This window comes from Protopterus annectens, chromosome 13.part0 (genome assembly GCF_019279795.1).
Source record: "Protopterus annectens isolate FY-2018-M chromosome 13.part0, PAN1.0, whole genome shotgun sequence".
Classification (NCBI taxonomy): Eukaryota; Metazoa; Chordata; order Ceratodontiformes; family Protopteridae; genus Protopterus; species Protopterus annectens.
This window is the reverse complement of record NC_056747.1, coordinates 793,966,384-793,992,769: the sequence shown is the minus strand read 5'-3', so window position 1 is coordinate 793,992,769 and position 26,386 is coordinate 793,966,384. Positions and strand designations below refer to the sequence as shown.

Sequence of the window (26,386 nt, the reverse complement as noted above, 5' to 3'; positions counted from 1 at the left end):
TGAATATACACACACACATATATATATATATATATATATATATATATACACACATTCATATACATGTATATATTGTGAATGGGCTCCTTCACGTGTTTTACACTGTAAATCTGAGCTGAATGTTTAATCTTTTTTTTTAACATTTCCGATACTTTTGGGGACCCCAATAATACAAAAAGCAAAATTGTGAACATAAATGAAGTTGTTCTGTAAACTTGTTTTTGCCTTTACCCTAATGTGCAGTGACCCTGAAAGCAGTTTATATAGAAACAGGGTGATGAGAAAGTAGGTATAGGGGGTGCAGCACCTCCTGCAAAAAACACACTACAGTTTTTCAGTTATGACTACTCAGAGCTTTGGTCTTTACAACTGTTGCTGAGAGTTAGTTTTATGCTGCTGCTGCTGTTGTAACATTGCTGTGAGGATTTTGTTAAGATTTTTTTAGGGTTATGTCAATATTTGATGAAAGTATAGTTTGGAGTTGTGCTTTTATTAGCTTAATGTGAGATATTTATTTTTGAATCTGTTTTACCAGCAGTGCCATTTTCTGGCTGGCTGGGTGTAGTTTGTGCTTTTTATTTTTCTTTAGTTTAACTTTTTTTCAGTCTAAGGAAAATGTAATTTCCAATTACCTGATTTATGCAGTCAAAATTGTTTTATGAGGCTGTAGTACGCAATGTTTGGGAATGCAGTGTGCATTTTTTAAATAAGGTGAAGTTATGAGGACCGATGAAACAAAGCAGAGTAAACTAGCTGATGTACAAAATTCAGATCTGTGTAAGCAGTGTGCACGTTTTAATTAATAAATGGGTCAGAGTCGCAGTGGCTGATGATGCCCACAAAGTGGAGACAGTCGATGTTCAGAAGCTGCAGACAAATAAGAACAGATATAATCTGAAAAAACTTTTTTCAATCAAGACCTTTTATCACTAACAATTGTTACGGGAAAAGCACATTGATGATGAACAAAATACTTTGTACTTAAATTTAATCTACCAGCAACATCAAAAATATCACCACTCTGGAATTCCAAAGTGGCTGCACACTGATCAACAGCTTGATTTCATCTTTCTCAATGTGAAAAAAGAATCTGAGATACAAGGGCCAGAAACTCTGCAAATTTTTAGTAAATTCATTTACTGGCTAGCAAGTACACTGAATGGATGCCAGCAAAGAAGAAACGGACAGCCTGAAAGAAAATCAACTAGAAAAGATGAAGAGAAAACAATGACTGCGAAGAATCCTTCAGCTATTCAACAAAAAGCAGTCCAAGTTCCAGCTTTGGTGCAAGAAATGGCTTCCAGTAATCTAGAGGAAAGAATAAGTCAAATGTACTCAAATCTGACTAAAATTAACAAAACACTGAAGGAGTATGAAGAAGCTTTAAACAGCTATTCAGATGAACTGATAAAATTGTGAAAAAATCAGAGGTCGAAATGAAGAAATGGCTGGCTGAGTAAGAGACTGCTCAAGAAAAGCTGCTTCAAAAAAATGACAAGAGTTAGAGGACAGAGCACACAGGAGATTTTCCAATGTACCAGAGAAACTGGAAGGAACTGACTGTATTAATTTTACGAAAGCACAAATAAGTAACTGGACTGGTATTCCACAGCAGGGTTTGTTAATTTAAAGAGCACATTGTATGGATGTTTGAAACCTGGCCATGAGAAAGTAGCCAATACCTCTATATTAGTAAAGATGGAATCACACCAGCAAAAATAATCCTCTCAAAACTGTGGCAAAAGGGTAAAGTATTAAAAGTGGAGGTAGCAGAGTATTTGTGAAAAATGATTATTCTCTGTACACTAGGCAGAAGGAAAGTGCATTTATTCCAGCAATCAGGGAATGTCAAGAAGCAGGTGCAAGAGACAAGCTGCTATACCCAGCTGTCTTCAGAATATTTTTTCCTGGAGGATCAAAGAAAAAACAGAAAAGATATCTCGGTGTTGTGGGGCACCCTGAGGCAGTTTGAAGTTTTTTTTAAAGATATAAAACTTAAAAGAGAAAAGAAAGGCTATAGCTGTAAACTATGTATCCACACATGGAGTGGTTCAGCAACACCCATATTTATGGGGCCATCATAAAATAAAGTATTTAGGAGTATGGTCTGTTTATGATTCTGTTGTGGCAGTTAAGGACATGGGGGAAGAGACTAACAACAGATAATACAAAATTGATAAACTGGAAGCCCTTGCTTATGGATATGGATAGTAAGACACAAGCAGTGAAAATGTTTTTAGTCCCTTTAGTTTTACATACATGTCAAACATTATTTTAATCAACCAGGGGAGAAGTTGTGGACAGTAATTAATAAACAGTTAAAAGAATTTACCTGGGAGGGGAAGAGGGTAAAGGTCAAGTGGGATAAGTTGATTCTTCCAAAAGATTAAGGATTACCTCATCTGAAGAGATATTTTAGAGGTACACAGTTAAGGCTCTTTTACATAACACAAGCAGAAAGCTATAATTCCAAATGGAAATGGATGATGATGAAGCAATGGAGGGTAATTCAAGAAATACGTTTTAGATACAGATCCTTAAAGATAATAACAACAGTCATACAGAATACTACTATTCATAAAGTACCAGAAAGCATACTAAGAACTAACCCAACATGGGAATGGAGAAGGGAGAGTTTACTGACAGAGATGACTGCAATTAGGGATACAGAGAATAAGCAAGATGGGGTTGGAAATTACTACAGGAAGCTGGCAAAGGAACAAATAATTGAGAGAGGAAAATGTAATAGAATGGGGAGAAGCCAATAAGACATTTGCCTTCCCTATCAGGGATTGATATCAGAGTATAAAGCAAAGAGAAAGGGATAGGGGAATCCTAAAAAAAAAAAAGACCTACACTGGTTGGGTTTTCAGTTGAATTTATAACAGACGCTGATGTTAAAAAGGGATAATTAGTAGGCATATAAAATATTGCACATTAACTATAGGAATCATTCAGAGAAGATCAGAAAAGATTGGGAAGAGAGATTAGCTAAGCAATTCACAAAGAAACAACTGGAAGACATATGTATGGTTCCCCAATATGCAACAAAATCTAGAAGATTTAGGATTTTTGCCTGAAAGTGTTTGCATAGATAGTTTTATATGCCAAGCAGACTCCAATTAATTTTTCATCAGGTAGATGAGAAATGTTGGAGGTGTAATGGGGAAGAAAGCGTGTACTCAGTTGGCAGACTTTAAAAATTCCCTACAGAATACTTTATCAGGAATAGTGGGCAAGCAAAGGAGTGCAACTAAGGAAATTATTTATTTTTTTAGCTGGGATACAGGATCTGAATTGCCTAGACATAGAAAGGCCTTGTTAAGTTTAATTCTGGTGACTGCCAAAAAAGCAATTACTAGATAATGGAAATCAAAGTCTAACCAGCTACACTTAAAGTAGTAACTACTATAACAGAGATAAAAAACAGGAAGTGGGATCTTTTGAAAAGGGTAGGGCTGAAATACATACAAAAAATTTAAATTGTGGGAAGAATGCATGCAGAAAAAATTGGAGGAGAAATGAGGTTTAAGAGATGGCAGGAACTGACCAATTTACGTAATCTTGCTTTGATTATATGGTATAAAACAATAAATGTAATTTATAATGTTTGTAAATGTGAACTTGTAAACATGGTTTGATTAAAAAATTACATTTATATAAAAGTAAACAAGAAAGGTCTTTATTAAATTATCATTTATGACATAGGCAATCATACATTTATAAAAATGAAAACAAACCATATTGACATAATCCCAGCTGCAAGCACTTTACATCACAAACCATATTGATATAATCCTAGCTGCAAACATACATCACTTATAATCTACTGAATCACGGTCAGTCAAACATTACATAGCTTATTCAAGTCCTGCCTTGTTTTAAACCTCATTCCTTCCCTGTATGTATTGTTCCAATTCCCACTTTTTCCTATGCAGTTTCTTCATACCCTTTTTTAAAGATTCTAATTCCAGTTGTTTTCTCCGTTACTATATTCACTACTTCTAGTACCGCTGTTTTATAAGATTTACAGATTTTCTTATTTTGTCATGTTTTACAAATACTATTATTGCTTTGTAATCTCACATTTGTCATTTTCCAAGCTACTGGTTTTATTCCTGTTTATCTCCATCTCCGGAATTCTGTCTCTGCTTCATTTCCAACATACACACAATTCTTCTAGTGAAATCTTGTGCTCCCTTCCTTCTCTCCAGCATTTGCCATTGAAACACTGGAAAAGTTTTCACTAGCACAGTCTCTATGTGGTGTTTACTACCAGAAGAACAAGAAGCAGAATTTCCTTCTGTTTCATAGCTCACTTTTTGTTGGGCAAACTTTTTTATTCCCTTCTCAGCATGTACTTCATCAAATGATTCTGTCCCGCCAGGGAAGAATATTTTAAAGATACCTGGGTACAGTAGTTTTAATCTCACGCCTTCTTCTTGACATTCCCTGAACAGCGGAATAAATGTACTCTTCTGCCTGGTGTACAAAGAGTAATCATTCTTCACAAATACTCTGGTGTCTCCCACTTTTAGTATGTTGTCCTTCTGCCACAGCTTTGTAGAATCAACCCTTTCAACTGGTAAGTTTGCATGTTTACTATTAAAAGTCTAACATGCTTTCTCATAGCCAGGTTTGGAGCATCCACAAGATGTATTCTTTCAATTAACAACTCTTGTTGTGGAATACAAATCCACTTGCTTATATGTACTTTCATAAAATTAATATAGTCTATTCCTTCAGCTTCCCTTACAGCTGAAAATGGCATGCTTTCCCTATGTACTCTGTTCTTTAATTCTATTATTTTTGAAACACCTCTTTTTGAGCAGTCTCATATTCAGCCAGCGTTTTCTTCATTTCAGCCTCTGATTTTTGCAGTTTTATCACCTCATCTGGATAGCTGTTTAAAGCTTCTTCCATTTTTCCGGCCTTTTGTTGTTTGAGTTGATATACTCCATCAGTGTTTTCTTTATTTTAACAAAGTCTGTGTTCAGTTGTCTTATGCTTTCCCCCAGGTTGCTGAAGTCATGTCTGGATCTTGCACTGCATTTTGCTGAACAGCTGAAGTAGATTTCCCAGTAAGTGTTTTTTCTTCACCTTTTGTAGCTAATTTTCCTTCATGTCCTCTTTACTTCTTTTTTCCTGGCATCCAGGCACTGCACTTACTAGCCAGTTACTGATGTTTATCCAGAAACACAAACATTCACTGGCCTTCTCTGCTGAGTTTCTGTTTTCACACTGAAATAGCCAAAATTAAGTTGTTACTCAATGTGCAGCCATCTTGACGGTCCTACTTTTATAAAATGTAAGTCTGTCAATGTGACAAGTGATAATTCAATAAAGTTTTTTTTTTAATGACAGTTACATAGCAGGTGATGTTTAAGCAAATGAAAATTAAGAAAAAAATAAAAATAAAAAAAATGATTATCCAGCAAAGATGATAACTTTAAATAAAACAAGACAATATGGTACTGTGACAGAAAAAGTTGTACAACCTTCAAATCTCTATAGCATCATCACTTATGCTTTAGTTTTCAACCTTTTTGTTAATAAGTAGAGAAAGGCATAAAAAGTGAATTTTCTTCCCAGCTCCATTGCAACAACCTGAGTTTGATTAGTGGATTGGGCAATGGATAAGCTTGGGAGGGTAGCAGTTTATGTCAGCCTGTCTAGCCCAGAGAAGTAGGGGCAATTTGGTCACATGTCATTATATTTCACTGATCATTGGAGAATGATATGTAGCATATAAACCAGGGATGTGCACTTGGTTTCTACCAAGCTGTAGTGGTAGTAGCCTCCTGAGCAGGCATGTGTTCCCAAGGAAGGAGAGTACTGCAGGGCCCTTGCATCAATTAGTGCTCATGTCAGCTAACAGAGGTTTGGGCCCTACTTAAAAAAAAACAAACAAACAAACAAAAAAAAAAACTTACAGCTGCATGGATGATAGCCTTCAACAGCAGTACTCAAATGCCTAAGAAGGGGGGAACAAATGGGCACAACAGGTTGTGAAGCAGCTGATAGCTGGCAGGCAGGAAGCGATAAATGGACATCTTAAACTTATTTTTCCAAATTTCTTAACACAATCATAGGAGTTTACAAGGCAACTGAGCCTCAAGGCCATTTCTGCCTCCCCAGTACCCACACTTAGTCCTTACCTATCATTTCAAGGAGGGCCAGGCCACTTATATCAGGGGTGAATTTATGAACAAGCACCCCAATGTCCGGCTCCTTTTTTAAAGGCAATGTGTCACACTTCTTAACTTGGACAGCAAATTTATTCCAGAGAAGGGGCAGGTGCTGTGTGACAAATCTATCCCTCATCTTAGTCTTATTTATATGTTGCAACAGATTTAGATCTCGGACACTGTTAGCTGTACTGTTTGATTTCTTGACGTATAAGAGTTCTTGGACTACTTTATCTCTTATAGCCCCATAGGCAAGACACAGGTCTTCCCTAAGGAGTCTATATGAAACTGAGTATAGGAGATAAAACTTCCACTCTTTCTTTGTAGTTCAGATCTTTAGACCCTTGATCTTTTCAGTTAAAAACCTCTGAGATGTTTCCAGTTGCTTGATAAGCTTAGAGAGGTTATCTCAAAGGAGGCACTGTACTCAATGACAAATACATTTTGCTAGGAGTCATACACGGTAAAAGGATTTCCTAACCACCGTTACAACATGATGGTCAAATGTAAAAGAGAACTGTCCACCCATGTGCTCAGGTCTCTCACCTTCTCATTTTTAAGTGGTGCATTATAAGCAGGAGCTAGAGCATTCTTACAAAAATGCTACAATGTTGTACTTTTGGTGAGCTTGAGCCAATTTACAGTAACCACTTACTGACAAGTGTGCATGTATGCTAAACAGAGACTTAACAACAACTCTCAACTTACAGTTTGCAAACTCTGTTAGTAAAAGATCCTTGTTTGGTAAGTGGAAAGCTGAGAAGTAGAAGCTGAACAGCAGTCCAGCACAGATCCCCACAGAAATGCACTGGTCACTCTCATGCTCTCAGAGGACCATCTCTACTCCTACTGAGTAAGGCCTGTCTCTGACTCGTGTGGTTAGGTGGATAGCTTAAGCTAGAGCTCCTTCAACTTCCTTATTATATTTGCATATGGTATGGTATCAAATGCATTGGCAAGGGCAACACATGTTATGTGCATAGCTTGTCCACACTCTACAACCTGAGCAACCCTCTCAAAGAAGATTACAGGACTCATTAGACAGGATTTACACTTGGAAAAACCAAAATGCTGAAGGTTGAATAGTCTAATAAGATTTTTATTACTGTTAATTAGGTCAGTTTTGGCTCGTTCTATATTTTTGCACATAAGATTTGTTAGGCTGACAGATCTGTAATTACAGTGGTCTGTGGAGGGACCACATAGGACAATGTCAGTTGCAAGGCTCAGGTTGATGGGGTTGAGGCGTGGTCCACTAATGCTTGCTTAACGCTATAAATAATTTCAATAGCTTTAAACAAAACATGACTGCAGGTTACAGCACGTGCAAAACTGTCCAGCAGTCAAATGTCTGCAGTTTCATACATATTCCACTGCATTTTTCTAAAAGAAAAATGAGCAAAAGTATGAAAAAAATTAAATTTCACATAGTTCACACTTGCTCATATTGCCACAAATTTGTTCGTACAAAAAAAAAAAAACACACTAATCAATTATTATGTAAAGATACAGAAAGACATTTTCTAAACGTCTTTGTGTGAATGGCTTAAAAAAATATGACAGCAGGTTACCATGAGTACAATAAATGTTCAGCATACAAATGTCTACAAAATTAATGCTACATTGCATACTTCGACATCTCATCTTTTTTGTGATGTTAGGGAATATAACAAAAACTATTTCACATATTTTAATTGCTCTGGTCGTGTAGAGGGATAAAGTCCTGACTACAGCCCAGCCAACCCGGGTTAGATTACTGGCTCGGGTACGAGTGAGCAGCAGGGTGGGATGGATGTTACTATCCTGGGTTGGAGAACAGTCTTGACATTCTCCACACAAGGATCCCTGGTGGAGGCCAGGGATGTGTGAGGAAGGCAGAACAGTCTTAGGATGGATAAAGGTGGGGGCATTGATTGAGCTGCTGTGAAGGCAGGGCTATATGTCAGCAAGTCCCCATTGAAAGCCTGACCACTGGATACAACCCAAGAGACCGCAGTTAAGAGACAGAATGGGGTAGATCATAACATGAAAAATCCCCCTGCAGATGGTGAAACAGACAGGACCATACAAACCCCCCCCAAAGCCTTTGCGATCCATGCCGGCCACAGCCTACATGAAGGAAGTCCTAGGGTGATAAGGAGAAATTCTGGTACACCCAAGTGACAGATGTGGAGCAGTGGGGTAGGGTGCAACAGGATGACACAAAAGAGGAACCAAAAAAATTCACAGATTTGCACTTGTTTTTCTAAACAATCATCATGTTCTTACAAAATTAAAAACTACTACTAAAATTCAGAGGGTCACAGGTTTCATGAACAAACTCAAGGTCTACTGACCATTGAGGAGCCTGCCGCAATAGATCTCATGTCAAAACTTTCAGCTGCCCATGTAGTCATCCAGTTCCTTCTTGAAGGAATGAAGTGATGAGCTTAGTTTAACTGAAAGGGGACGTTTATTCTATGTGTGAAGTCTTCCACATAAAAAGATTCCATATTTTATATTATGGTTGATATTAACTTTTACTAAAGGTGAAATTTTCTCCTGTCTTCAAGTCACCTGGTTGGGGGGGTAATTCAAAGCAAAGGGTTTCAAACAGAAAAAGGTACTTTAATGCTGTGTATGTCAGACACTGGTCTTCACCATGAAGGTGATAAGACACAGAGAAGACAGAAACTTGTTATGGCTTAAACAACCCCCCCCCCCCATAACAGCCTTATTTACAGGTCCCAATACCACAGTTACACTACACTGGGGAAAGGAGAAACCCCCCCAAACAGAAAAAAGCATACTAGAAACTACATTCCCACAATATACAGATTTGTACACTATTGCCACTGTAAACAGCAAACAGTAAAAGTGTTTTTGGAGGCAAGCCCCCACCCACTCCCCCATCATACATAAATGTGTGTGTGTGTGTGTACCACATTGAAAGATATCAGCAAAGAGCATTACTAGAAGATGCAGAGTACAAGCTTAAGATCACTAGAGATATAAAAAAAAACTACAGCTCTTTCTAATTAAGGAATTAAGGAATAATGTCAATGTGCTGAGCTCACCTATACTGATATCACATATTCGAATCCTAAGGATATAACCAATACATTAGTTAGTATTATAACTATCACCTCAGATCTCCCCAGAAAAGAGGTCACTAACCCTAGTGGAGCTAATCCAGTCAACAAGGACAAATACATTTTTATTTAACATTTGTTTACTGGGAAAGTCCGACTTGGAACAAAGCCAATTTTCAGCGGAGGCCCAGGGAGAAATGCTCAAGATGGATGTTTTCGTAACGTGGGAGGAAAACGAAGTACCCAGGGAAAACCCACACAAATGCAGGGAGGATATGCAGACTCCACACAGAAGGGACTCCAGTCGAAAATCGAACCAGAGAACCTCTTGCTGTGAGGAGACAACACTACCGCTGCTCCACTGCACCATAAGTAAATAAAAATAAACTACATAAAATGTAACACAATATGAAACTTCAGACTACAGGTGTTTAGTTTAGTTTAGTGAGGTGGGGAAGAATTTGTTTACATTTTTTCATGCTCATATAATACCCATCAGCCAATCAAACTGCAACAATTTTTAAACCCATTTTACAATGCTATACAGGTGAAGCACAACACAATGCTGAAGACTGTTTTGGAAATCACAGTGACCCAGGAAGACAAACGTAAAAAAAAAGAGAATTAAAGCACAATTTCATAAAAATAAGGACAAGCTGTTCCCTAGAAGTACAAATGTATACAAATAACTAAAAGTATTTACATGTGATGCCCCAGTGTGAGAACCCAGAGCTTTAAAGTCCAAGTGCAAGATGCAGTGTCCAACAATGCAAAGTCCAGTTAAGAAAGAAAGAAAGAAAGAAAAGTCAGACATGACTCCAAAGATTTGATGAGAATCAAAGGGAAACAATAGACAAAAAATGCAACAATCTACTGCAACAGATGAGAAGACAAAATATTGAACAAAACTGGGGATCTGCCACTGTACATATGCACTAAAAATAAAAGATACAGATGATTATTCCAAAGTTATTAACATTAAAAAAATCACAGGAACAAGTCCAAAAGATTATCCCATATCTGCTGTGAAGCAGTGTGTAGTAGTTCCACACAAGGTGGCATCTGCCTTAGGGCAATCTGGACTTTATGACCCTGATGCACTTAGCAGTAACCTCCCAGAATCACACTAACATAGCCACAGTCTAACTGCTCACTAAGAGTTGATGAAGCAGGAAAGCCCTGTCATCTTCAACAGCAATAGCCTCTGTCAAATCTTGGGGCATTGTAGCCTTCTCATTACGTGAAATGTATAACTAGTCTCTTGAGGTATTTTAGACAGTACCGTAGATGGCATTAGAAATGTGAGTAAAGCAGTCCCTGAAATGGCAGTGGGGACAGCCTTGCCCCAGGTCAATACTTAAATTACATCACTGAAATCTGATGCCATCTCTGAACACTGGTGTGATGTGCTTGTAAATTTGAAGTTGCCAAGGAATTCTCACTAAAAGTGACTGCAGATGGACAAGCCCACTTGCTTCTCTGGGCAATGTCTAAATCCAAAATAAGAAGGTAACTTTTTTCAACATCTGCTAGAGCAATGTTCAGCAATGTGTCCACTTCTGCGAAGTGAGTCACAGGAACAATTGTGTATGTACAATGCTGTAGTACAGCCAACACCATCACAGAGAGCACAGCAATCTTACAGACCCTGGTAGCTAAGGTGAAGCCACACTGGTAGCATCACTTACCTGTCACGTCCAGAATACACATCAAACTCTTCCTAAACAAGCAATGTGTTCCAATTTCCCCATCAGTCATTATCAATATCTATGCCGTTCTTTATGCTCTCCTCTGCCAGTGCCCGCTATCCCAGATCATATGTAAAATGCCATCCACTACACAGTATAACTAATAGCAGCCTAAAATGCAGACCAGAAGTAGGCAGCTCTATGGCAGAAAAGGTTTTCATCTCAACTATGCTCCAGTAGAGTCTTATTTGAACGGTGATTGTGGGCACCTGCAAGATCTATCTAGGAGCAATGAGAGTGAGCAACCAATCGTAGGTTGCAAGTTCTAACAGGAGTGATGCAGTAATGCTCCCCAATTCAAATACCATCTGGCAAAAAGAAGGACGAGAAGCTCACATAAAACAGTTAGAGAGACATGGTCTTGTCAATGAGTACACTGTGATTTATGGGGTGAAGAATGGATGGTATAATGTATATGCAAGCCACTAGAAAGAATGCGAAGTTAGGTTAGCAAAATGTTCAGACATCGACTGCTTGCAGCCTCCCAACATCAGACTCCTCCTTACAGACTGCTCTGTATCTAGCTCCAGTAAGACATGGTGGGGAAGATGGGTACGTTAAGTGGGAACTAGATAGTTTGATTAAAAGTGTGGGAGAGGGCTCCATATTTTTTTTTTTGTCAAAATGAAAAAAATGTTCAAAAGCCTACATGTTCTCAATCCAAATACTGGACACTGACAATTTACTTTCAACCTTGCACCATTGGAACAGGAATACAATCCACCATGGATTCCATACATTTCAGAACTTCACAGCTGGACCAATACAGCTTGAATCCATCAAAGATCTCAAAAACTTATGTCATAACAGGACTTGCACAATACAAGTATCAAACAATGCACACACATTAATGTAAAGTTAAATCTCTTACAGAAGGACTTTGCCCATAATAGCTAGCTCCAACAGGCTGAACTTGCTGCACTTTGTGCAGGGATTGATTTATTCTTCTGTGAAGCAAACCACAAAGACAGTTGCTTGGGACATGTAAAACAGTCTTCTTGTAGGCAAAGGAATTTTGAGTTCAGTCTGGTGTCTGGGGTGGAAGCAACTGGTGAACTCCCAGCATTTGATTTGGAAGTACCAGAAGCATCACCACCCGTCTTTGTACATGTAGAGTTGTCAGCTTGCTCTGCCCCACACCACAAATGAAACATGGGCTGGTACAAATTCAGGTGACAACTTTTAATGGCATCCACTGTAATAAAAACATTGATTGCTCTAGTATGTAACTGACATACTTCTCTGTACAGACAACTCATGGATCCAGCCTAACAGCCTCCTGGATAGGAGTCTGCAGGTTAGTATATCTTACAAGAAATCTCTGTAAGCCATGCAAGAGCTGACGTAGAAACCTGTGAAGTAGTACAGGCAACAACAGATGTCCAAACTTAATCAGTATGTTAAACTCATTCTATTAAGTACGTGTCAGAGTTGTTGCTGAAATAATGTGTAATTTGCAGGAAAAGTCACCACCAGGCTTTATCCTGACACAACTGCATACGAAGTCTAATCTAGTGGGATATCCAAAATAACATCTAACTGAGAAAGTCCATTCAATATAGAAGTAGCAGAAGCATATCCATTTATTCAAGTCAAGATCTGCTAGCTTTAAAGGACCCTGTTTCCAACCTGGATGCCATTTGTTTAATTACAAAATAAAAGGAAGCGGCACTAGGTTGATATACACTGAGAATGCTGCAGCATTTTCTTTCCTGTTTTAACTCACATCCATCAGTCTTGAGCAGAGAAATTAAACATGGAAAAGGAACCAACATTTTCAATCCTAAAACAAATCTCATTTAAAAGGGAAACTGTTCCCAGACTTATCTGGTTATCAGCAAATGCCTAAAAACACATTCTCCACATATCACTTCTCTACTTCCTAACACTCATTTGGCTCTCCTGGGCAGCAAACTAAGCTTCTGCCTGTTTCAACCCAATTGTACTACTCTACTGCCTCATCTGCTGCCTGAAGCACAAAAATTAAGGAAATGCCATAATTCTGAGTTAGGTCAAGGACACTACAAATTTAGAGGAATAACCAAAAAGAAAAGAGTAAACATTTCAAACTGATGAGTAGCTACATGTCACATATGGTGACGGTAGCAATTACAGTCAGTATACAACATATTGTGGAAAAATAATGAAAAAGCAGATCAAGTTAGATCAGCTAAAAGGAGCTCAAAGCTAATTGTTGTATAACCTGTGGTGGTCAGGAAGGTAAGTGGAAAAAGGGAAACAGAATGACAACTTTTTAGGAAAATGAAAAAAAACCCGCCAAACACTTTTTACGAGATAAAGATATAAAAGTATAAAGGCACAGGATAAACAGCTCAGAAGATATAAGAAAGCATTTTTCTGCAAAAGAAATTGTCATATACATAAACCAGACTTCTTGGGAAGGATGTGGAGGATAAAATGAAAAATGTCAAGAACTCTTGAGAAAGCTAAAGGATGATTCATGGGATGTACTTACTAAGAAGAGACTGCAGCTCATTCAACGAATTAGAAAATATGTGGACACAGAGGAATAAATAATGTTTACATGGCAGGCCTTAACCATGTATGAACTAATTGGCCATATGGCTACGCAAACTTTTTTTTGAAGTTTATTTACTTTGTAAAGAAATGCTGCTGCAATTCTTTATATTAAAATATAAATAAACTTCCTGTGACACCCTAGCTTAAAGCAGTGCCAGTATCCCATGAGGGAAATAACTGGCCACTCAAATTTGTTGGCTTTCTGCTATCTCTTATCCCATAATCTACACAATGAATCAAAAAGCCATAAAGGCATGCTGATTTGTGGTCTAGATCATGGGTGAGATTGAGCAGAAAACCCAGAAATCTTAACTCTGAACAGAGATGTAATGATCGTGGTGGAAACACGTCAGTAACGAGCAGTAGAGTGAGATTCTACAAGAGATTACGGTGGGTGAAATGCAACTCACAGTACAGATTGTAACAGCATAGCTTTTTTAATCAGGAAGGCAATTGGGTATCATATCCAGGCACTGGATAGCTTGTCAGCATTGAGTATTGGTGTGAAACAAGTCAAAATACTTTTCTTTAACTGGGGCAGCTTCAATTCTTTTCACACAAATGCACAGAATTATATCACCATGACTATTTTTTATTACTGTTTTATTACACTCAGACATCTGAGGTGTGTACACAGTCAACAAAGTAGCTAATGACATTTCTGGCTACGGGGGCTGTCTGTGGATGAAAAAGACTGACCCTGCTGTTTCCTCTATTTAAACAGTTATGCACCTTAGTTCTGCAAAACCAGAATATATATGTGAAGCATGCCAAAATATTTTACTGTGGCTAATGCTTGTATAACACAAAGTCAAAATACATTGCTATGGCCATTATTTACCACACTCAAATATCGGAGTTGTACACAGCCAACAAAAGTCACTATAATTGCTGATGGGGTGTCATCTGTGAATGAAAAGTGACTGACTTTGCTGTTGCTTGTTCCAGTTAAACACAGCTGTTTTTTTTTAACAAGAAACATCTGTAAAGAATTATCACTTACAACATTGGCAATCATACATTTATAAACATGAAAAAACATATTTACATATTTTAGCTGCATGCACACATCACTTATAATCTTCTGCACAATCATTATCAAACAATGCATAGCTCAATTTCTACCTTCCCTTCAACTTCATTCCTCCTCCAAAACAGTATTCTGCATGTATTGTTCCCACAATTCCCATATTTTATAAGTAATTAGCTCCTACAATTTTCTAAAGATTCCACTTCCATTTCTTTTGTCTCGGTTACTACATTAACTACCTCTTATTGGTTGGTTTAGACTTTGATTTCCATTTTTTAGTAACTGCTTTTTTGGCAGCCACTACAATTAAAGTCAGCAAGGCCTTACTATGTCTAGGCAATTCCAATTCTGTATCACAGCAAAAAAAAAATAATAATTTCCTTAATTACACCAATATGCTCATGAAGTATTTCTGACAGAGTAGTCTGCAGGGATTTTTAAAGTCTGCCAACTCATTACACTCAAAAATATGTTCCTAATTATTGCTTTCTTCGCTATAACACCTCCAACATTTGCAATATACCTGAGGATTTTTTGGGGGGGGTCTGCTTGGGGTGTAAAATATCCATGCAAACACTTCCCAGCAAAGATCATTAATCTTCTAGACTTTGTTGCATATTTGGAAGCCTTACATAAATCTTTCCAAGTTTTTTTGTGAATTGCTTATCCAGTCTCTCTTCCCAGCTCATTATAACCTCCTCTGATTGATTCCTACAGTTAATGTGCATTATTTTATATGCCCTAAGTTTCCCTTTATAACAGCAGTTTCTGCTCTAGAGTCTACTAAAAACTGTACCAGTGCTGGTCTTTTATTTACAGTCCCCCTATTCCTTTCTCTTTGTCTGTGCTCTGATACCAATCGTTATTAGGGAAGGCAATCTCTGGCCTACAGTCCAAATAAATTCTTGGCCTCTTCCCATTATATTACCTTTCCCTCTGTGAGTATTTTCTCCCAATACCATTGTTTCTTTGCCGGTTTTCTCCATTAAATTCTAGCCCCTCCTATTGCCTGAATTAACTACATTCTCATGCTGGCTTAATTCCTAGAACACTTTCTGTTAATAGTCTTTATGGTTGCTGTAAATCTCTTTAATGATCTGCATCCAAAATCTCTGTGTCTACTTATTTCTTGAGCTTCCCCCGTTTCGCCATTTTGAATTGCAGCTTTCTGTTTGTGATAAATTTATCTATTATTTAAGCATCTTCATTTTGGTTTTGGCACTTGCGCTTTAGGCCAGTTACTTTACATTTAACAAGGTTCTTGTGGTCTACACTCTTGTGGACAAACCATTATCACAACCCTCTCTCCATTAGCCTGCCCACGCATTCAGAACACTATGTCTGGACAATTCTCATCAGTTTCTCCTGCCAGCCTGGTCAACATGGGTATATTGAGACAGTGTAGCAACTGCCTCATGTTTACTGAAAGCCCTCTTCTCCTAGCACATAATTCTTCTACTTGCGAGAAATGCATGTACATCAGTAACCTGGAGTCCATGCTATCTCACACCACAGTCAGTACTCCTCACAAAGAGGAGATTGTCAGCACAAACACCACACCACGCAGATCACATAGCCAAGCACAATACACACACAACTATGAAAAGGTCCTCAATAAAAATTTACCTAAACAGCAGAGACCTCCAAAACACACTCACAAACACTCCACACTCAACACCAAACATCACACACAGCAAACAATACATCAGTGTCTCACAAACACACCCCATAAGGCAAAACAATAAACCACCTCAACCCACAAGACATAACAATAAACCAAACATACTAGTCATTGGTGATTCCATTGTGAGACACACTGATGTCCCCCTCACCAGGCTTGACAAGGAGAAGGTCAGGGTCAGTTGTCTGTCTGGTGCCAGAATCCACCACATCACTCATGCAGTTAAGTCTCTCCATATCAAGTACAAGTACAACTCTGTCATTGTCTGTGTAAATGACTTGATATGTACCTCCTTGGACTATATGAAGTGAGACATGATTGAGCTCTCAGTGTATGTGTTCCAGGCATGTATGACCCTAGCCCTAAGCAGCATCTTACCTTCACCAAAAATGATACCACAATACCAACAAACAATAACTGACATCAACAATTGGCTTAGTTTCTGGTGTCATTCCAAGGAGATCCAGTATTTGTCTGCCTGGGATAACATGGTCGACAGGCCTTGATGCTTTGCCAAAGCTGGCCTCCACCTGTCAACACTGGGTTTCTGGATCCTGGCCAAGGCTCTCACCTCCCCCATTATGCCATTTTTAGGCAGTGTCCCAAAGAAAACTCTTCCAACATAAAAGATATGTCAAAAAGAAAACTGAATGTCATGCTGTTTAATGCTAGGAGCCTTAAAATGAAAATGCACTCACTGGAGGCTCTCCTTGCACTGGAAGATGCTGATGTCTGTGAGATCACAGAATCTTGGTTCAGGGCTACAGAGAGTACCCATGCCTTACCAGGCTATACTTCATTCCACACATTCCGACTTGAAAGTGAGGTCTGGAAGACAAAGGGTGGTGGAGTCTCTATTTTCATTAAGGACAGGCACACCTCCAGACTGGTTTGCCAACATGACACAATGGAACTACTCCAGGTGCAACTGACAGTTGGCAAGACACCCATCCAAGTTACAGCCAGCTATAGACCCCCTCCATGACTCAGGATACCCACTCCCCTTACCTGGATCTAATTGACTCCATTAAGGTACCCCCTAAAACCCTGATCCTTGTTGGGTGAAATATTCCTGCATTAATGCACTCACTCAACGATTCCTTGACTTCATCAATTCTAATGCACTACACCAACTCATCTCATCCCCCATAAGGGGTAATAACATTCTGGACTTGGTTCTTACCAACATGGGCGTCTGCTGCACCACTCCCATAGTATGTTCTTCCCTGGTGAGATCAGATCATTGGACTGTCTCATTTGATGTTTCTATCCCACCCAACCCCCCCCCAAATGTAATCAAGCTAAAAAAAACTTCTCAAAAGCTGACTACAACCTCCTAAAGGAGGGTATCTGTAGCTTCAAACCACCACCTCCCTCACAGGATGCAGACAACTATGCTGAACAGTATGCCAATGCAGTATACAAGCACCTGTACAACTGCATGGACTCAGTCATACCCAACAGAACTAAAATCTGCTCCTCAAAGAAAAACAAACTTGTTTGGTGGGCATCCTCTATCAACAGGCTTTACAACAAAAGGAAGAAACTGTTGTCCAAGGGTAAAAAGGAACATATTCCAAATTGTAAAAACTCCCTCCTTATCCCCAACAAGGAAATCAGATCACTAGTGAAAGCCTCCAAAGCCAATTATGAATTGAAACTAGCCTTCAAAACAAAGGGAAACTACAAAGCCTTCTTCAGTTACATCAGGAACCTCCATGGCAAAGCCCAAGTTGGTTCCAAATTAGTACTTAACAGTATCACTTACACCGATCCTGTTGACTTAGCCAACCTGCTAGTAGATAGGTTGAGTGCAAACTTCATCCCCTGTACCCCCTAAAGGCCCTTTCAACACCTCAGATACTTGTCCCGCACCTCACATCTCCACAGATCAAGTGCTAAAGCCCCTATCCAAGTCAAAGAATGTAGCTTCCGCAGGACCGGATAGTATCTCACGCTGTATTCTGCACCACTTCCAGCAAGAACTGGCTTCGCCATTCAGCACCCTATTCAACCACAGCCTAAGTACCGGCTTCATTCCAGCAGAGTGGAGAACTGACATTGTCATCCCCTTGCACAAAGGTGGTGCCACTACTAACCCTGGAAACTATTACCCCCATTAGTTTGACAAGTCTGACCTGTAAAGCCATGGAGCAGATTATTATGGATCTCATGAACAAGGACATAGGCAATCTCCAAGCACTTGATCCCACTCAGTTCGGATTCGTCAAGGGCAGATCTTGCCTGTTGAACCTGGTTGGCTTCTTTGAGACTGTCACCACAGCCCTTGATGAGGGAAAGTCAGCCCATACAGCTTACCTTGACTTGGTCAAGTCCTTTGACACAATCCCCCACCCAAGCATCATCGAAAAGCTAAAACAACTTGGCGTAAATCCCGATCTCATAAGGTGGGTGGCCAACTGGCTCACCGACAGGACCCTCAAAGTCAAAATAGGCACCTCCACCTCAGATAGCAGACTTGTCATTAGTGGAGTTCTCCAGGGATCTGTCCTGGGACCCCTACTGTTTGGCATCTACTTCCCGGAGGTCCAAACAAAGGCAAAAGGCCTGTGGGCTATCCAAGTTTGTGGACAACTGTACGTTGGGTGCTGTCAAGGACTCCCCAAATGATGTTAACATACTGCAAAAGGGTCTCTCAGAAACTAATGACTGCTGTCAAAGACATGGCCTCAAGCTAAACCCAAAAAATTGTATCACCATACCATTCGGAAAAAAACACAGCCCCTACTGATTAACACATCAACAGCATCCCCCCCCTAAGCACACAACCTGTGGTGAGAGACTTGCCCATTCAGGTTGATAACCTCACATTTGACCATCATGCAGCAGCAGTGGTCAGAAAAGCTTTTTATTTGGTTCATCTCATAAGTATAGCGATTACATCCAAAAAAAAAAGGAGGTTATTACCTATCTCTACTCCTCCCTCATTAGACTAATAATTGAGTACAGTTTCCAGTTTGGTATGTACCCCTCCAAACATCTGCACCAACTGGAAAGGCCACTGAAATAACTCACAAAGAGAATCCATGGTCTCCAACACCTGTCGTACGGGGACAGGCTGAAATCACTATCACTCTATTCGGTATTATACAGATTGTTCAGAGGTGATCTGTGTCTCGCCTACAAGGCAATCTTGGACCTGCCCTACTAGAGATGCTCCATATCAGTAAGACTAACTCCTCACACATTACTCACTCGAAAGGCCTGAATCTAATATGCAACATCAACAAAACCTGCTGGTGAGACAGGTTTGTCTCCCAGTGGCTGCCCAATCTCTTGAATAAACTTCCCATACATGTCAAGCAGAGCACCTCGCTGACCCTCTTCAAGCGCAACCTTGATGAGTGGATGGGAAACCACAAATTTGTCTCAGGAGTCCACCTGTGTCCCTCATTGACAGGGGCAACAGGTGCTGACTGAGGTTTATTTTTGGGGATAAACTCTTGGCTACGATTGTAAGGGCCCCAGGGGTATTAGCCTAGTAACCTCCTATGATATATACAAGAACCTTAACTGTGCATCTCTGAAATACCCCTTAAAATCAAGTAATCCCAACCACCTTATTCTATTGGAAGGTCAAGTAATCCCAGCCATCTTATTCTATTAGAAGGATCAACTTATCCCACTTGACTCTTGCCCTCTTTCCCTCAGAGATAAATCCTTCAACTCTTTATTAATTGCTATTCACAATGTCTCCTCTGTTTGACAAAATATGCCTGATCTGTGTATAAAACCAAAGGGACTAAAAACATTTCACTGCTTGTATCTTTTTACCTATATCCACAAAAAAGAACTTCCAACTTCTCAGTTCAGTTAAACAGACATTATACTCTAAATAGATTGAGAAGCCCAAATCCCATCCAATCCAAATCCTTGACACCAGCACAAAATAAACCACAAACCATATAAGACTTGTGAAAGGAAAGAAAAGCACTACACTAAACCTCTCTTAGTTTCCAAAATCAAAAAAAATCCCACGCTAGTAGCAATGTGGAGCAATAATAATTTTTTAATAACAGTGGAAGGCCATCAGCTTGCATTTAAAGGAGACTATGAAAAATTCACATGGTGAAAGTTCAATAGGCCTAGTGGTTTTTTCACACTTTTCAGAGTGCACTAAAGTTAAAATTTAAAATTTAAAATTTAAAATTAAGATCCACTTCTCTCATAAAACGGAGAAATGACAAGATCGAGAGTGAGTTTGGAAGTCAGAAAATGACCGGACCCTACTCAAAGTATAATTTGCTCAGGGGCATGCATATAAAACACGTTCTTATTTTCACTATAAAGAAAATCCTGACTACTTATCATTCTTTTAACACTGGAAATTATGGTACATATATAGAGCTACTGCTTGGTACAATATATTTTCCTACCTCCTAAGGAATGGTCTAACTTGTACTTTATATTCTTTCCCATCTTCTGATGACGAAAAACTTAAATTACATTTACCACTTTGTCTTGTATTAGTTAACTTTTTTTTTGTCCCTGTGTCTGAGTTATTCCTAGGTTTACACAGTATCCTCTTCAAGTTGATGATCTATTGAATCTTATAAAAAATGGAGGTTCTATTCTTGTTGGACACTGGGGTAGTGTCCATCACTTTAGTAGGGTTCAACCTAGAGCCCCTCATAATCTGGCCCTTCAAAAAACCAACATACGGAATCCTGGTGTTAAACAGGAAATTCTTCCAACATGCCATCCATAGGGTGCGCATATCTATTGGCACAGGTCCGTGCCCATAGCCACGCCCATCCTTCTGTAGGAAAATCATCTCCCAAACATAAAAACATTATTAGATAAAACTGTCCAAAAGAGAGCATAAAATTCTATTTTCACCAATGTGAAATCAGAATGATTCTTAAGATATTCTTGTATGTATTGAACCCTAAATCATGGGGGATAATAGTAAGAGGCTCACAACATCAAAGTGTGACTAGAATATAGTGGCAATCATCCTGTAAATATTTCATATATCATAAAGATCCAGTAAAGAGCATATAATAAACATGTTTACCTTTTCTGTAACTTTATCCAGACCTATCTTTTCTATTATTGATATTAAAATGTTTGTAAGAAATATCGAACCCCTTATCCCTATTATACAGGGGCTTCCCAAAGTCCACAAATCCAGTGACCCCCTTATGAGACCCGATTGTAGCGGCCAGGGTTGGGTGACAGAACCATTTATATTCTAGTCACACTTTTATGTGTGAGCCTCTTTACTGTTATCCCCAATGATTTCATTTTTTTTGTGAGAGCATCAAGATTGAGTAGAGGGTTACTTAATACAAATATACATAGGAAGTTATGTCACGAATGTAGATACCCTGAAACACCAGGGCTAAACCTTTATTTCGGACCCTCCACCAACCGATATCATCACACCACACCCTACACATAATAAGAATCAACCTAACTTGAAGAGGATACTGTATTCCTTAGAGAGTAGAATTATATGTACCCAAGCAGTTTAACTACTCTAACCCGCTTTGTTCAGGTATTAGCACCTTTTGGTATCCATTGTGGATTGTGGAACATACTCTCTGGCCTGGGAAAAGCAGAAGCCAAGGTAAATAAGTAGTCAGATTTCTTTTATAGTGAAATAAGAGAACGGTTTACATACTGCCGGCAGAGAAATATGTCGCCCCTAAGAGAGATCATTTTAAGTAAATGTTTGCATGACGCAACGGACTTTGTTTAGAGTGTATTTTACACGTGATACACTGTTTCAAGGATTTGGATTTGGGCCTCCTTACACCAGCACCTGCTGCTATTTGGATTATCAGACATTATACTCTCTTTACAGAAGTATGGTGTATTTGTGGGACGCAAGATGGAATACTTTACTGTGGCTACTGTTTGTGCGGAACAAAGCTGAAATATATTACCATGATCATTGTTTTTTTATCACAGACATCTGATGTATACACAGTCAATGAAGTGTGCATAACTACTATTACAGGGGATATCAGTGGATGAAAAGTTACTGACCTTGCTGTTGTTTGCTTCAGTTAGTTTTAAACAGTTATACTTCTTTTGAAGGACCAATATATATTTGACTGAAGCAAGTTGGAATACTTTACTATGGCCACTGTTTTTGTGGAAAAATTGCAATCCATTACTGTAATTGTTGATTTTTTAATCACACTCGGTGAAATGCATACTATCAAAAAGTGACTATACTTGCTAGGTAATGGGGCTGTCTGGGGATGAAAGTGATTGACTCTAATGTTGTTAACGCAGTTTAAAAAGTTAATAATCTAGCACTACTACACGGTTGTGTTTTTTATGAAGCTAGTTGGAATACTTTACTGTGGCTTTGTGCTTGCTTGAAACAAACTTAAAAAAATGTGACCATTTTCCATGACTAGACACCTAAGATGGACATAGTCAACACGAGTATAATTGTTGGGTATGGAAGAAAGTGTGAATAAAAGTCATTTACACCTGTTGTTACATGAACACAGTTAACAGTCACTGGTCTGACTTGGCAGTAACAATGTCACACAATGTACTATGTTTGCTGAAACTGGTGTAAACTAATCATTGTTAAGATACTAGCATGTATGAACGTTGTAGTGGAGTTGCAGTGTACCTCAGAGTAACATGATGGCCACAGTTTCTTTCACCTCTCATTACAGTCACACCTCAGCCCTGTACACACCAAATTGCTATATGTAGTCATCAGGGAAGAATATGTGTGAAAGCATGTGATCACTTGCACAATACCACAGGAAGTAATACTGCCACCTCACAATACTAGGTTTACAGAATTAATTCTTCATTGTAGTTTCTTTTATATAGAGTCAACATGTCCACCCTGTCTCTGTATAGGTTTTATCCAGTTGCTCAACTCTCCTCCAACACCAAACATCATGCAGTAAGTAAATTGTCACTCCCTCAATTTCCCTGAAGGCAACTTTGTAGGGTGGCACAGTGAGTGGCTTTGTCATCTCACAGAATGGGATTATATGGTTTGAATTTTGGCTGGGACTCCTTATCAGCAGAGTGTCCATCCTGGGTTCCCATTGGTTTTCTCCAGGTAGTCCAGTTTCCTCTCAAATGCTAAACACATGGAAGATAAAGAGGCAATTCTCATTTGTTCATACGAGTGTGTGATAAACAAGAAAGCCCATAAATTTGCTTATATTCCCTAAAGACAGAGTAAACTCTGTGGATGACATGGGTTGTTCATGCAGTCACTGTAAAAGTCAGCTGTGACTAAGTGCAGGATGGATGGATGCAGAGATGGTCAGATGGATAAAAGAATACATAGGTTGTATGGGGATAAGGCAATTTGATTATTTCTTTAACTTTCTACTTCTTCTTCTCAATCAAACCTTGGACGGGCACAGAAGTCTTAATAGCTTGTATGGGACTGAGGATAGCACGGTTATTCAACTTTTTCCTCACAATCAGACGCGAGGTGTGCATAACAAATTGCTATAACTTACCTAGAAGCAATGTATTAACTAGGAGCAACAAACTGAAACACTTTACTGTGATCATCACTTTTTTTTCACAGTCATCACAATCAGACGCAAGATCTGTACACACACAACTATCTTTTGGAACGTACAGTAAGGAGGCATGCTGTCTATACACGTTGGACAGAAAGAAGATGAAATATGTTAGTGACCATTTATTTCAGTGAACCCATAACAGGGGTACACAGGTAGCTGCCTTTTGAAAGGTGGAGTGAGGAGGCATGTTGTGTACACATATGTCAGCAACAACTTATAATATATGACTGCCTGCTCTTTGTTCTTACACATGGAAACCAATATAACACACTTTATCACTAAAGGGGTGCACAAAAAGTGATCTTTTGGGGGGTAGGCAGGCAGTATTCACAGAAATGTCTTACATATCCTCTAAATTGACTGGAAAATGCTACTTATTTAGCTGTGGACATTACATATTGACCACAGATTATTTCTTCCTTGACAGAAAATAAGAATGATTTTTTAAGTTATGTCTTTGGGTCAGACCATCACTAGCTCTAAATGCTGGAAAATGTTCTAAAATGCACTTCAGAACATCTACAACTCTTTGGCTTTTGGGGGCCTAGTGGTCTCCAAACCAGAGGTTTACTTCACTTATTTCCACTACATTGTAGTCTTACCTACTTACTCTACGTTGAAAAGATAAACACCCGAAGAATAAAAAATTGTGAAAAGAACAGATGTAATCTGGATGGTGCAGGGGGAACTGGTGGGCAGCAAGGGAGAAGTTTTTTTTGGCATCCAAGGAACAGATGGGCTGGGGGACAGTGAAGGGTGCCTTCGAGTCCAACTAATTAGAAATGGCTGGTTGTCAAATATTCTAATCCAATGAAAAACATATTAAAATATGTTGTGAAGAAGAAGTACTAAACATGTTTGCAATAACACCAGAAAAATACAGGACAACAGTAAATCAAGCACATAAAACCTCAGTGTGAAAATGTAAGCAGTTAATTTCACATGCAAATGCGTATCATACTATAAGACTGCCAGAACACTGTCTTCTATAAACATGCAAAATGTTATAACAGAACTACAATCATACTCAATTTTTTAGCACAAAAAAAAATCTGGACAAAGCCCCAAAACTAGGGACAACTCTTAAATGTTCGTCTTATAAACTTAGAAAGCTGTTGAGAGAAAAATATGGGGTAAAAACATGGACATCCTGCGAAAAACTGGACAGCTGAGAGGTAAGATATCTATAAACAAACACACTACTATTGGGGGTGCTGCTGTAGCGTTCTCACCTCACAGCAAGACGTTGTCCAGTTCGAGTCTCAGCTAGAGCGTCTTCTGTGAGGAGACATGCATGAATGGGCGTACCTTCGTTTAAGGTTGTGCGTCAGGGCTGGCAACTCGGCACGTAAAAATCCACTGCCAATCATTAGCGGACCGGAGTTCTGCTGTGGCGACCCCTATCCGGGAAAAGCCGAAAGACACAACAACTACTATTGTTTTTAAAAGGTAACAACTATGACACCCCTCTCAGCTGTACAGATTTTCGCAGTGTGTCCAGATTTTCCCTTATGTTACTTTATATTTTTATTAAACTATTGTTTTCTAACAAAATAGTAGGAAATTATTAAAGACAAGTAAAAAAATAATGACAGACATTTGAATGTCATACCCTTCTGAAAAGTCATGCTAATATAAAACCTGTTATTTTATCGACTAAGTTTTGTAAGAGCAATATTTAAAAATTGTCCCTATTTTTTGGCCTTTGTCCAGATTTGTTGCTCTAAGAGGTTGAGAGGTATGAAGGAAAACAATCGGGCGATCAAGATGGCAATAGTAAGCAAATGTGTCAGTAGTTACGCAGGCATTCATACCTGAAGATAAACAGAGCAATGAAACGTAAAAGCCTGACTTCAGCCACTTGAGCAATGCCGGACCGAAAAACATGCATTCGTCGTCTGGATGAGCAACGACGACAAGTATTCGAGACACGGCCGTTGCGTTCCAACACCCATTTAAACTCTTTCGCTTTGGGAAAAAGTATAACAAAGAAAATAAACAAACCCACAATACGACTATCATTTCAAGCAACATTACAACCGGAAAAACTCTTGCTAAAAACAGAAGACAAACTCCGGGAGGAAACCGTAGTTGAGAAAAAAGGGTCCTATCACCAAACAAGTAAAACTACTCTAAAAATGTGGGCTTGCCAAAGGTTCACATATTATATAATGCGACAACGTCAAGGTTTGTTCTATTGCTTCCACCTTCACAACGTCTTCGTTCTAGACATTAGTACGTATTATTATCCTGTGTTGGCCACACCAAGTCACATCAGTTTAGAGTTATAAACCCATGTCCCATTGATATTGGTAATAAGGGTGGTTTGCCTTATGAGTTATCCCAGAATATACGTACCCTTATCATTTATTGACTTACACGATGCAGAAGATTGCGTTTAACTTAAGTGATATGCCTAAAACGTAAGAAGACTGCAAAAAAATGTGGTTTTGTAATTCTCTGTTAATGTTATTGTTAAGAGGGACTGTAACTGCTACATGATGCGGTCTTTTCACCGTCATACAGAATCAGGTTAGGAGATAGTAAAACATCAGTGCAGGAGTTTCAGAACAAAGGGTC

At 38.9% G+C, this 26,386-nt stretch overlaps 1 protein-coding gene across 1 annotated transcript in view; it reads right to left on the bottom strand.

Annotated features, from left to right (window-relative positions):
- Positions 1 to 25,980, bottom strand: part of PIGL (phosphatidylinositol glycan anchor biosynthesis class L) — an 879,462-nt gene extending 853,482 nt beyond the window's left edge. The window contains exon 1 of the mRNA XM_044054521.1: positions 25,621 to 25,980. Within this exon, the coding sequence (XP_043910456.1) occupies positions 25,621 to 25,840 (220 nt within the window). The 5' untranslated portion in view covers positions 25,841 to 25,980. The remainder of the gene's footprint in view (positions 1 to 25,620) is intronic.
- Positions 25,981 to 26,386: the final 406 nt, after the last annotated feature.